General features: G+C 40.3%; 1 protein-coding gene and 1 long non-coding RNA gene across 2 annotated transcripts in view; one reads left to right on the forward strand and one right to left on the reverse strand.

The window, feature by feature from the left end:
- Positions 1–4,528, reverse strand: part of LOC117962064 — a 20,336-nt gene extending 15,808 nt beyond the window's left edge. Inside the window, exon 1 of the long non-coding RNA XR_004660561.1 lies at positions 4,459–4,528. This is a non-coding gene — a long non-coding RNA (uncharacterized LOC117962064). The remainder of the gene's footprint in view (positions 1–4,458) is intronic.
- LOC117962059 (myosin heavy chain, fast skeletal muscle-like) lies at positions 1,904–12,651 on the forward strand. Its single transcript, XM_034901103.1, has 35 exons — positions 1,904–2,125; positions 2,201–2,344; positions 2,439–2,595; positions 3,619–3,646; positions 3,733–3,829; positions 3,942–4,034; positions 4,124–4,187; positions 4,269–4,367; positions 4,455–4,558; positions 4,653–4,791; positions 4,892–5,010; positions 5,715–5,864; positions 5,965–6,135; positions 6,229–6,529; positions 6,662–6,729; positions 6,837–6,924; positions 7,043–7,160; positions 7,237–7,360; positions 7,786–7,922; positions 8,012–8,267; positions 8,348–8,590; positions 8,675–8,851; positions 8,938–9,083; positions 9,174–9,264; positions 9,361–9,750; positions 9,865–9,991; positions 10,088–10,206; positions 10,287–10,483; positions 10,758–10,941; positions 11,047–11,212; positions 11,351–11,475; positions 11,567–11,875; positions 11,962–12,165; positions 12,265–12,390; positions 12,475–12,651. Exons 1-35 carry the CDS (start codon positions 1,919–1,921, stop codon positions 12,649–12,651), a joined length of 5,445 nt encoding a protein of 1,814 aa, XP_034756994.1. The 5' UTR covers positions 1,904–1,918.

Consider the following 12,651-nt stretch of genomic DNA (forward strand, 5'->3'; position numbering starts at 1 on the left):
AATCAATGCTATGAACTCTTCAGGGTGCCAAAACTTTAGCATACGCCATATTTTTGTTTTCTGTTGCTGAAAGTGTAAATGATGGAAATAAAATCTAACTTTTTTCGACAAATTATACAAGTGTCTAATCTGTCATTTGATGCCTTTTGGAGAATTTCTTTTTCTTGGCTTCTTTATGCACATTAATACAAATTTTTACCTGGGGTAACAGAATTTTCAAACCAAGCACGAGCAGGTTTATTAGGAGTCAAGAATTTACCAAACAAGCACAAGCACAAAATAATTTAAGATTATAATGTCAATGTCCATCTACCTTTCATGCATTTAATGTCTGTCAGATAACAAACTTCCACATATTAATTTAAAATCTAACAACACAGTCTTAAATTAAATAATGTCAATTATCAATCCCCAAACATCTTAAAAGGTAATCATTTTAAGATTGGTCAACAACACCATTTCCTACAATATTTCTTTAAATAAAAACGTATATGTTAATGTTTTAAAAGAACTCAAAAGCTGCTTAGGGTAGAGATTCTCCCAAATATAGAACCAGTAAAAAATGTGTTTGACTCAGCTGTTAACCTTACCATAATTGGCAAGTAAGTCTGCTTCCACCTTTGCTTGGTAAGCACACCAGACTGAATATTATAGGTCCATGTGGATGCCTTAGACAGTGCGTTGGGAGGCAACTGAAGTTCCAGCTTGTGGTGAGGTGGTCTACTACTATGCATCGTACCATTTAGATGTATTTCTCAATTTGGAAAATATATGACATTATGTAGTTTACTAAACATTTTTTGTTTGCGTAAAAAAAACAAGGAGTTTGACTCTGGTTAATCTTTGCTTTTAAAGTACAACACTAACTAAAAAAAATAAATAAATAAAGTTAATACAATAGAATTAATAAGTTTACAAAAAAATACAACATTTGAATAGAAGGAATGTGTAGTGCAATATCAGTATAGTCGAGATTTAAGATTTGAATATAAATATAGTGCAACGCAGTTCAGTGCTTGAAGGAATGCATGTATTCAATGCACTGTGCATCTTTGACAAGATTTTTGTTACACACACCTCTACAAGGAGAGATGTGAGAAAATATGTAAACAAAGTTCTCAATTTGAGGTTGTTTCTTGCACCGTCTCATCCATAATGTTTTCCATAGGATTGTGGAGTGCAACATTCTTTTCACAAGGAGAACGGATAAGGTATGTACAACTTTTATTTGAAATATTTGATATTTGATTTGGATGTTTAATCAATGACCGCAGGTGTTTTGCATACAATTAGGACAAAACTCCACAATAATTAGTGTTAATTGTAACAATCCCAAGTAACAATCCCAAGTGACAAGCCAACTTTTTTATATGACCTAAAGTCACAAATTTGTCTCAATGGGTTTTACAATCTGTACATCATACGACACTATGTCCTCAGACCTTCAATGTGGAGTCCTTAAACAAAAGGAACCTCAGGAAAAGAAACTGAGCATAAATCTCTCTCCCTGGACGGAGAGACATGCAAAAGATGTGTGTAAATTATAGAGCAACATAATGAAATTACAGCATAGACAATCTGTCTGACGGTCTGAAAGGCTTTAACTAAGCTAATGGTCCCTTGTGATAATGTAAATAATATTTTGATATTGACATATTGTTGTTTAGTACAACCCTAGGCATTTAGTAACTGTTCAATGATATGAACAGAAACCATCATTCTAAGACTGCTATTGTTTGACTTACTGACTTGAAATGATTCGCAGAACTTAATTTGACAGGAATATGTTAATTATTTCATTGAACAATATAAGTCTGGGCTTTCCAGTCATTGGCTAGAAGACATTACTTTTACTTATATACTGTACATATATAGATTATTCCACTTTGGAATTACTCCACAGAAGTAAACCGCCACCATGAGTACGGACGCAGAGATGGCAATTTATGGCAAAGCTGCTGTTTACCTTCGTAAGCCAGAAAGGGAGAGAATTGAGGCTCAAAGTTCACCATTTGATGCCAAGAGTGCCTGCTACGTGGCTGATGTCAAGGAGCTATACTTGAAGGCAAAAATCATCAAGAAAGATGGTGGCAAAGTCACTGTTGAAGTCTTGGACACTAAGGAGGTTAGTATCATGAAGTCACGGTCAACAGGGAATTCATTATGATAAGTTCTCATTGTGTCCAATTTTCTTTTGCAGGAGAGGACAGTAAAAGAAGATGACGTCTATCCAATGAACCCTCCCAAGTATGACAAGATTGAGGACATGGCCATGATGACCCATCTCAATGAAGCCTCTGTGCTGTATAACCTCAAAGAGCGTTTTGCAGCATGGATGATCTATGTAAGACAATCTGCCAAATGAGAAAAGAACTATTGTGAATTGCTAAGCTTGTAGGAAACAGTGTTAAGTGTGGAATCTCTATGATCTCTTTCAGACCTACTCTGGGTTGTTCTGTGCCACTGTGAACCCCTACAAGTGGCTCCCAGTGTACGATTCTGAATGTGTAGCCGCCTATAGAGGCAAGAAGCGTATGGAGGCTCCACCCCACATCTTCTCTGTCTCAGACAACGCTTTTCAGTTCATGCTTACTGGTAAGTCATTATCAAAACAATGTAGAATGTGTAATGTCAATGTAGAGAGAACAATCTAGACACATCACCAATGAGCAACTATAGGCCAATATCAAACCTTCCGTTTTTAAGTAAAATTTGTGAAAAAGCATTTTTTCAATAACTTAACCATTTCCTGTCACTAGACAACAGTTATGATCCCCTTTCAGTTGGGTTTCCGACCCCACCACAGCACTGAGACAGCTCTTGACTTGAATTTTAACGCTCACATTAAGACAATTACAAAGTCAGCCTATTATCACCTTAGGAATAAATCAAGGGTTAAAGGATTTATGTGCCCACAGGATTTGGAAAAACTTGTCCATGCTTTCATCTTCAGTAGACTTGACTGCTGTAACGGGGTCTTTCCAGGTCTCCCTAAAAAAATCAATCAGAAAGCTGCAGCTAAATCAGAAAGCTGCAGCTCAGTTCCTCCCTAAGACCAAGAGACTTGATTACATCACTCCAGTTCTAAGTCCTTACACTGGCTTCCTGTGCCTCAAAGAATTGATTTCAAAGTACTTTGGCTAGTTGATAAATCACTAAACGGTTTAGGGCCAAAATACATTTCGGACCTTCTACTACACTATGAACCACCCAGACCTCTCAGGTCATCTGGGACAGTCCTGCTTTCTGTCCCCAGAGTCAGAACTAACCAGGGTGAAGCAGGGTTCAGTTTCTATGCTCCTCTTATCTGGAACAAACTCCCAGAAAAATGCAGAGCCGCTGCTACTCTCAGTTCTTTTAAATTAAGGCTGAAGACCTTTCTTTTTGATGTTGCCTTTCTTTAAATGGTTGTTCATTTCTTTATTGTTTAATTTAGTCTTGTGTTTTATCTTTTTTTTATCTTTTAACTGTTTAACTGTTTTTGTGTAGAGCACTTTGAATTGCCCTGTTGCTGAAATGTGCTCTACAAGCAAAGCTGCCTTGGCTTGCCAAGAATTTATCAGTATAAAGGGGTTATGTTGCAGTGAAACAGTAAATTATTCTGTTTTTAATTTACAGATAGGGAGAACCAGTCTGTCTTGATCACGTAAGTTTGGTACATTTATATTTGTTGACTTTGTTTGACAGTAATATAGTTTGCTCAAATTCTAAAAAGTCTATGTCTATACCTAGTGGAGAATCTGGTGCTGGAAAGACTGTGAACACCAAGCGTGTCATCCAGTACTTTGCAACAATCTCAGTTGGTGGACCCAAGAGGGACGAATCAAAGGTATGTCACTGTATGATTACAATTCAGGATTTGTTGTTTATAGAATATTTTTTAAGGGGGGGAAATAAAAAATAAAACTTTTTCTAACTATAATTCAAAACCTGGATTATAGGGGTCACTGGAGGATCAGATTATTGCAGCCAACCCCCTGCTGGAGGCCTATGGTAACGCCAAAACTATAAGGAATGACAACTCTTCTCGCTTTGTAAGTATGGAATAATTTCTACACATGAAAGAGGTCTTGTTACAGATTGCCGATGTGGATGTAAATTTAAAATCCTTTGTTCCAAACAGGGTAAATTCATCAGAATCCATTTTGGCACAACTGGCAAACTGGCTAGTGCTGATATTGAGACATGTAAGTAATAATAATCTTAGTACATACAAACAACTGGAATTGAGAATGGGTCAGACTATAATTTATGAACAATATTTGTAGATCTGCTGGAGAAGTCAAGAGTGACATACCAGCTTTCTGATGAAAGAGGCTACCACATCTTCTTCCAGATGATGACCGGCCACATCCCTGCTATTCTTGGTAGGAAAATTGAGAGGATGCACATTGTTTAATCTGTTTAAATCTAAAAAAAATATTCTGATGTGTGCACCATTTTTTGATCTCCAGAAACGGCACTCATCACGACCAACCCCTACGACTTCCCCATGTGTAGCATGGGTCAGATTTCTGTGGCCAGCATTGATGACAAAGTTGAGCTGGAAGCCACTGATGTAAGTGATTTTGACTTTCAAATATTTCAAAACTGCTCTTTTAAGTGCATTTTTCTAAAGTGATTATGTTTGTGTGGACCTCTTTTGAACTCAGAATGCCATTGATATCCTGGGCTTCACTGGGGAAGAGAAGGTGAGCATCTACAGGATGACTGGTGCTGTGATCCACCATGGTAACATGAAGTTCAAGCAGAAGCAGCGCGAGGAGCAGGCTGAGCCTGATGGCACAGAGGGTGAGTATTTAATGCCAGTAAATGGCTTGGGGAAAACAGTAATCCAGGTCTTAATCACACTGGTTTCATATCATGATGGAAATCTCTGAACTATTTTCAGAGGCTGACAAGGTTGCTTACTTGCTGGGTCTGAACTCCGCTGACATGCTCAAGGCTCTGTGCTATCCCAGAGTGAAGGTCGGAAATGAGTATGTCACCAAGGGACAGACTGTACCTCAGGTAATTGAGACTGGTATCACTTCTGTTTAATATGTAATAGTAGCCTGGTCCTACCAGACTCTCGTACATTTAAAACTATTGGATCTACCCAGAGCGACTCTGGATCTGCCCTACCCAATCACAATCAAAACGTTTGGTCTTGACGTTGGCTTAACATCGCCAGCGTACGTCTTAGCCAACTCCTTCACCACTAAACAGAGCTAGCTGGAAAATCTAACTTTTCCTGAACCTCGTGGCGAGGAGGGCCACAACATCATGGCCACCAAAACTCAGCAAAGGCTGGTCTTGCTCTGGCTTATACTTCTGGATATTCTGCAGCGTTGCCATAACCAGACCGAAAGGCTTCGCACAAATCTTTCTCCGCCGCCATTGTGGAACTACAACTCAAAGCGGACCAACTCACCGTCATTGTTCTCAGCTACTCCCTCGGTTTGTTGCTTGGACTGCCAAATATTTGGCTGGAGAAAATCCTCAAAATAATGCAAACCCAGACGGAGTACTGAAGGAAAATGAAAATTGAGCTTAAGTACATAGGAGGGCAGAGGTAGGCTAAAGTAGTAAATTAGTATTTATACTTTGACATATAATTTTTATTTTTGATTCTTTTGTGTCATTTATTCCATTACAAAAATGTAAAACACCAGTATGCCATTGTTTTACAAGATGATTAATTTTAAACAAATCACATCCTTGTTTTTATTCAGGTGATGAACGCAGTGCCTGCCTTGGCCAAGTCTATCTATGAGAGGATGTTCTTGTGGATGGTCGTCCGTATCAACCAGAGTTTGGACACTAAACAAGCAAGACAGTTCTACATTGGTGTCCTGGATATTGCTGGCTTTGAAATCTTCGACGTAAGTTTTATTTCAAACAATATGGAGGCCAAGAATTTTCATGACAGAAGCCTTCTTATTGCCTTAAAAGAGATTATATTAATGATTTGTTCCATCACAGTTTAACACCTTGGAACAACTGTGCATCAACTTCACCAATGAGAAACTGCAACAGTTCTTCAACCACACTATGTTTGTCCTGGAGCAAGAGGAGTACAAGAAGGAGGGTATTGTCTGGGATTTCATTGACTTTGGCATGGACTTAGCTGCTTGCATTGAGCTCATTGAAAAGGTAATCAAACAAATTGGTAATTATGTATCTAGTTTTTCTTAATTTTGAATTCATGTATCACATAATGACATTCATCTTTACATCTTTTACAAGCCCATGGGAATCTTCTCCATCCTTGAAGAGGAGTGCATGTTCCCCAAGGCCACAGACACATCCTTCAAGAACAAGCTGTATGACCAGCATCTTGGCAAAAACAAAGCATTTGAGAAGCCTAAGCCTGCAAAGGGCAAGATTGAGGCCCACTTCTCCCTTGTGCACTACGCCGGTACCGTGGACTACAATATCGCTGGCTGGCTGGACAAGAACAAGGATCCCCTGAATGACTCTGTCATTCAGCTGTACCAGAAATCCCCAGTGAAACTGCTGTCTGTTCTGTATCCTCCCGTCGTCGAGGGTATGATAGTAACTACAGTAAAAAAAAAAAAAACTTTTAAGGTTATACTGTATATTTTTAACTAACTGTAGCATCTGCTCATGTAAATGATATGTCACAATCAACACATAACATGTCTAAAAATATTTACAGAAACTGGTGGAAAGAAGGGTGGCAAGAAGAAGGGTGGTTCCATGCAGACTGTGTCTTCACAGTTTAGGGTAAGGTTTAACATTGCAAAATTATCTCATATACAGCATTTCAATGTATGCTCAAACTCTAATGGGGAGTTATATGCATTATATAAATCACCATTTTGGATCTACAGGAGAACTTGGGCAAGCTGATGACTAACTTGAGGAGCACCCATCCTCACTTTGTGCGCTGCCTGATTCCCAATGAGTCAAAGACTCCAGGTACAAAGAAAAATTAATCTCAAGAGATTCTTTAAGAGATTTTTTGTTGTTATGCTTTACTTAATTATAGATCCTTACTATTTATTCAGGGAAGTAATTGAGACATGTATTTTTACAGGTCTGATGGAGAACTTCCTGGTCATCCACCAGCTCAGGTGTAACGGTGTGCTGGAGGGTATTAGAATCTGCAGGAAAGGTTTTCCCAGCAGAATTCTCTATGCTGACTTCAAGCAGAGGTATCAATGGGTAGTTTTTTTGCTTTTTGATAGATTAAAAGAAATGCTCATACTGACCATTAACTCTCATAAAAAGGTACAAGGTGCTGAATGCCAGTGTCATCCCCGAGGGCCACTTCATTGACAACAAGAAGGCTTCAGAGAAGCTGCTTGGGTCAATTGACGTTAATCATGATGAGTACAAATTTGGACACACCAAGGTAAGTCCCTTGATGGCAATGATATACTTTAGTTGTAGGTTCAAATGATGGTCAATGCATTTTGTCTGTTAAAAAAAAAGGTATGTTATAAAATACAGAACTTGCACCACCAAAAGGCCATTGATAAAGGTTACATTTTCTCTTGTGGGACAGGAAATAGTAAAAGACTAGTAACAGTGCCCATACAGGATAAGTATCCTGGAAAAATGCACAGCTGCCACCAGCCAATTAGAATACCATAATTGTGTTTCACTTTTTACGGAATTTTGCTACCTTAACCTGTTGAAGGTAAAAACGTTTTCTAAATAATATATGACATTCTCATGATTGTGTTGGGGTACATGCTGTTGGAGTCATTTCTGGTTTGTTTAGAAAAGTGTATAGTGCAGAGAAATGAAGTAAATTTCCATTTTCACTTTGATCAGGTGTTCTTCAAGGCCGGCCTACTGGGTGTCCTTGAGGAGATGAGAGATGAAAAACTGGCAAATCTAGTCACCATGACTCAGGCTTTGTGCCGTGGTTTTCTCATGAGAACAGAGTTTGTGAAGATGACACAAAGAAGGCATGTTGAAAACAACAATATTGAGTAAAGAGCCGCAGAACGAATAATGAGGAACAACTTTGCCCCTAACTGCAACTTCTTTTCAACAGGGATGCTATATTTACCATCCAGTACAATGTCCGCTCATTCATGAATGTCAAACACTGGCCATGGATGAAGGTGTACTACAAGATCAAGCCTTTGCTGAAGAGTGCTGAAACTGAGAAGGAGCTGGCAGCTATGAAGGAGAACTATGATAAAATGAAAACTGACTTGGCTACTGCCCTGGCCAAGAAGAAGGAACTGGAGGAGAAGATGGTGTCCCTTCTGCAGGAGAAGAATGATCTGCAGCTACAAGTAGCATCTGTACGTACAAACCAACGGACAATTCTGCTTTGTCATGTATTTTTTAATGTGCTAACATCTCTTTTTGAAAAACTAACTAGGAATCAGAGAATCTGAATGACGCAGAAGAGAGATGTGAGGGACTTATCAAGAGTAAGATTCAGCAGGAGGCCAAACTCAAAGAGACAACTGAGAGACTGGAGGATGAAGAGGAAATCAATGCTGAGCTCACTGCCAAGAAGAGAAAGCTGGAGGATGAATGCTCTGAGCTCAAGAAAGATATTGATGATCTGGAACTTACCTTGGCTAAAGTGGAAAAAGAGAAACATGCCACAGAGAACAAGGTTCGTAAAAAGTAATCTGTCCAGCTGATCAAGTATGATTATAATGATGACCATTTAAATACGAGAATCTTCTTGCACTCTTAGGTTAAGAACCTGACTGAGGAGATGGCCTCTCAAGATGAGAGCATTGCTAAGCTGACCAAGGAAAAGAAAGCACTTCAGGAGGCTCATCAGCAGACTCTGGATGACTTGCAGGCAGAGGAAGACAAAGTCAACACTCTGACCAAGGCCAAGACCAAGCTTGAGCAGCAAGTGGATGATGTAAGTTTACAAAGCCTCTTGGATTGGCAAAGCAAGAGCATTCCTCTTGAATGTGATTGTTAAAAACTCAAAATTGTATTTTTTAGCTTGAGGGTTCTCTGGAGCAAGAAAAGAAGCTCCGCATGGACCTTGAGAGAGCCAAGAGAAAGCTCGAGGGTGATCTGAAACTGGCCCAGGAATCCATCATGGATCTTGAAAATGACAAGCAGCAGTCTGATGAGAAGATAAAAAAGTAACGTAATTTTTTGATTTGTACAACCATTCTTTTAAAAAGTGTGGTCAACTGCTTGAACTCTATGTATCTTATATATAATTCACACAGGAAGGACTTTGAAATCAGTCAGTTACTTAGCAAGATTGAAGATGAGCAATCACTGGGTGCTCAGCTGCAGAAGAAGATCAAGGAGCTCCAGGTGACATATTGCATTACACAAAACATTTCTGCATGTGTTCACAATGTTGTGTTTTAAAAGTGAAATTTACTGAAAGTCATCACATCCATTCGACAGGCTCGTATTGAGGAACTGGAGGAGGAGATTGAGGCTGAGCGTGCTGCTCGTGCCAAGGTTGAGAAGCAGAGAGCTGACCTCTCCAGGGAACTTGAAGAGATCAGTGAGAGGCTGGAGGAGGCTGGTGGTGCCACTGCTGCTCAGATTGAGATGAACAAGAAGCGTGAAGCTGAGTTCCAGAAGCTCCGTCGTGATCTTGAGGAGTCCACTCTGCAGCATGAAGCCACCGCTGCTGCTCTTCGCAAGAAGCAGGCTGACAGCGTTGCTGAGCTGGGAGAGCAGATCGACAACCTCCAGCGTGTAAAGCAGAAGCTTGAGAAGGAAAAGAGTGAATACAAGATGGAGATTGATGACCTCTCTAGCAACATGGAGAATGTTGCTAAAGCAAAGGTACACAATGTGTTAAATGCAGTTTTATTAACTAAATACGTATAGTACATAATGTAATTAATATAAATAAAATCTGATCACTGATCTCATCTCTACTCATCTCTTACTCATTAGGGAAATCTTGAAAAAATCTGCCGTACTCTAGAGGACCAACTTAGCGAACTTAAGACCAAGAATGATGAAAACGTCCGTCAAATCAATGACTCAAATGCACAGAAAGCACGTCTTTTGACAGAAAACGGTATTTAAAACTTTTCGACTGAACGATCATTTATATATCTTTGTGTTATTCAGAAAAATAACAAAAACTGATGTGTCATGACATCTTCCACACAAGGTGAATTCAGCCGCCAAATTGAAGAGAAAGAAGCTCTTGTCTCCCAGCTGACCAGAGGCAAACAGGCATTCACACAGCAGATTGAGGAGCTGAAAAGACAGATTGAAGAGGAGGTTAAGGTAAGAAACCGTTAAGTGAGTGTGTATTGGTGTTATTAGTTTAAGGAATTTTGTAAATCCCATCATATTTCTCACAACAGGCAAAGAATGCTCTTGCCCATGGACTGCAATCAGCCCGCCATGACTGTGATCTGCTGCGGGAGCAGTTTGAGGAGGAGCAGGAGGCCAAGGCTGAGCTGCAGCGTGGAATGTCCAAGGCCAACAGTGAGGTGGCTCAGTGGAGAACTAAGTACGAAACTGATGCTATCCAGCGCACTGAGGAGCTCGAGGAATCCAAGTGAGTAACATTCAAACAATTCAATGGCCAGTTCACAAGTGTAACCTTTCAGCACAACTCAAATACAGTTCTCAGATTTTAACAAATGTTATAAACAGGGTTTTCACTTATTCGTTTTTATTGTCTTATTACGAAAGTAACTTACAGATTAAAGCAGTGCTTTCTTACATTCATCTAGTTTCTGAGACTATGTAATCATTTGTATTTCATTCATGAAAGAATATCTGGTAAAAAGTGGTTTCAGTGGAAAACTAAGCTTATCCTTTTCAAACAGGAAAAAGCTGGCTCAGCGTCTTCAGGAGGCTGAGGAGCAGATTGAGGCAGTGAATTCCAAGTGTGCTTCTCTTGAGAAAACCAAACAGAGGCTCCAGAGTGAGGTGGAGGACCTCATGATTGATGTGGAGAGGGCCAATGGGCTGGCTGCCAACCTGGACAAGAAGCAGAGGAACTTTGACAAGGTAGCTTTGTTAACTTTGTGTGGCCAAGCCATACAAACAAATATACATTTATTTTTCCTCATAGTGCCACATAACCAACTGAACTGTATTAATGATGTTATTCAGGTGCTGGCAGAGTGGAAACAGAAGTACGAGGAGGGTCAGGCAGAGCTTGAGGGAGCACAGAAGGAGACTCGTTCTCTCAGCACTGAACTGTTCAAGATGAAGAACTCTTATGAAGAATCTCTGGATCAGCTGGAGACCATGAAGCGGGAAAACAAGAACCTGCAACGTAAGTTCTACATTGTGTAACAGCTACATTGTATTCAACACTTGTATTTCTTATGTTGTATTCATTTGTGTTCCAATAATGTTTTTTTTTATTGCATTGTAAGGCTTAACAATATAAAATACATGTATCTCTCTGCAGAGGAGATCTCAGATCTGACTGAACAGATTGGTGAGACCGGCAAGAGCATCCATGAGCTGGAGAAGTCCAAGAAGCAGGTAGAAACCGAGAAGGCTGAGATCCAGACGGCTCTTGAAGAGGCTGAGGTACTATTTTTTCCTAGGGAAAATCATGGAAAAATACACCAAGTAAAGGAATAATGGCAACTATTAATATTAAATTCTTTGATATATTTAGGGAACTCTGGAACACGAAGAATCAAAGATCCTGCGTGTCCAGCTGGAGCTCAACCAGATTAAGGGAGAGGTGGACAGGAAGCTGGCAGAGAAAGATGAGGAGATGGAGCAGATCAAGAGAAACAGCCAGAGGGTGACTGACTCCATGCAGAGCACTCTGGATTCTGAGGTCAGGAGCAGAAACGATGCCCTGAGAATCAAGAAGAAGATGGAGGGAGACCTGAATGAGATGGAGATTCAGCTGAGCCACGCCAATCGCCAGGCTGCTGAGTCCCAGAAGCAGCTGAGGAATGTGCAGGCACAGCTGAAGGTATTGATAGAAATCAAGTTGTTGCACAGACTATGGTCGGTGCAGGTAAATTTGGGCATTCGTGTGAATATTGTCCTTTTCTTTAGGATGCACAACTGCACCTTGATGATGCTGTCAGAGCACAGGAAGACTTCAAGGAACAAGCTGCTATGGTGGATCGCAGGAACGGTCTGATGGTAGCGGAAATCGAGGAACTTAGAGCTGCTCTGGAACAGACAGAGAGAAGTCGCAAGACTGCTGAACAGGAGCTGGTGGATGCCAGTGAGCGTGTTGGACTTCTGCACTCTCAGGTGAACAAGCCCAATCATTTCTTCAGTAATTCAAAAATCTAATCACAAATAACTTGAAAGTCAGGCATGTCATGACTAAAGTGCTTTTTTGCATTTTAGAACACAAGCCTTCTGAACTCCAAGAAGAAGCTTGAGTCTGACCTGGTCCAGGTCCAGAGTGAAGTGGATGACACTGTTCAGGAAGCAAGAAATGCAGAGGAGAAGGCCAAGAAGGCCATCACTGATGTAGGTTTACAATCCATTTGTTCTTACTTTCACTACAATATGTTAAAGATATTTCTCATTAACATCTTATGCTGTTTCTTTTAGGCTGCTATGATGGCTGAGGAGCTGAAGAAGGAGCAGGATACCAGCGCTCACCTGGAGAGGATGAAGAAGAACCTGGAGGTTGCTGTTAAGGACTTGCAGCACCGCCTGGATGAAGCTGAGAACCTGGCCATGAAGGGTGGCAAGAAGCAGCTCCAGAAACTTGAGTCCAGGGTATGA

Source organism: Etheostoma cragini, chromosome 19, assembly GCF_013103735.1.
Source record: "Etheostoma cragini isolate CJK2018 chromosome 19, CSU_Ecrag_1.0, whole genome shotgun sequence".
In the NCBI taxonomy this organism is placed as follows: domain Eukaryota; kingdom Metazoa; phylum Chordata; class Actinopteri; order Perciformes; family Percidae; genus Etheostoma; species Etheostoma cragini.

What these genes read in the sequence shown, in the direction of transcription:
- LOC117962059 (XM_034901103.1), top strand. Translation starts at nt 1,919, where the DNA reads ATGAGTACGGACGCAGAGATGGCAATTTATGGCAAAGCTGCTGTTTAC. An exon ending in TTGAGCTGGAAGCCACTGAT is followed by an intron (nt 4,559 to 4,652) that starts GTAAGTGATTTT and finishes TTTTGAACTCAG; the next exon opens with AATGCCATTGATATCCTGGG. An exon ending in AACATGCCACAGAGAACAAG is followed by an intron (nt 8,591 to 8,674) that starts GTTCGTAAAAAG and finishes TTGCACTCTTAG; the next exon opens with GTTAAGAACCTGACTGAGGA.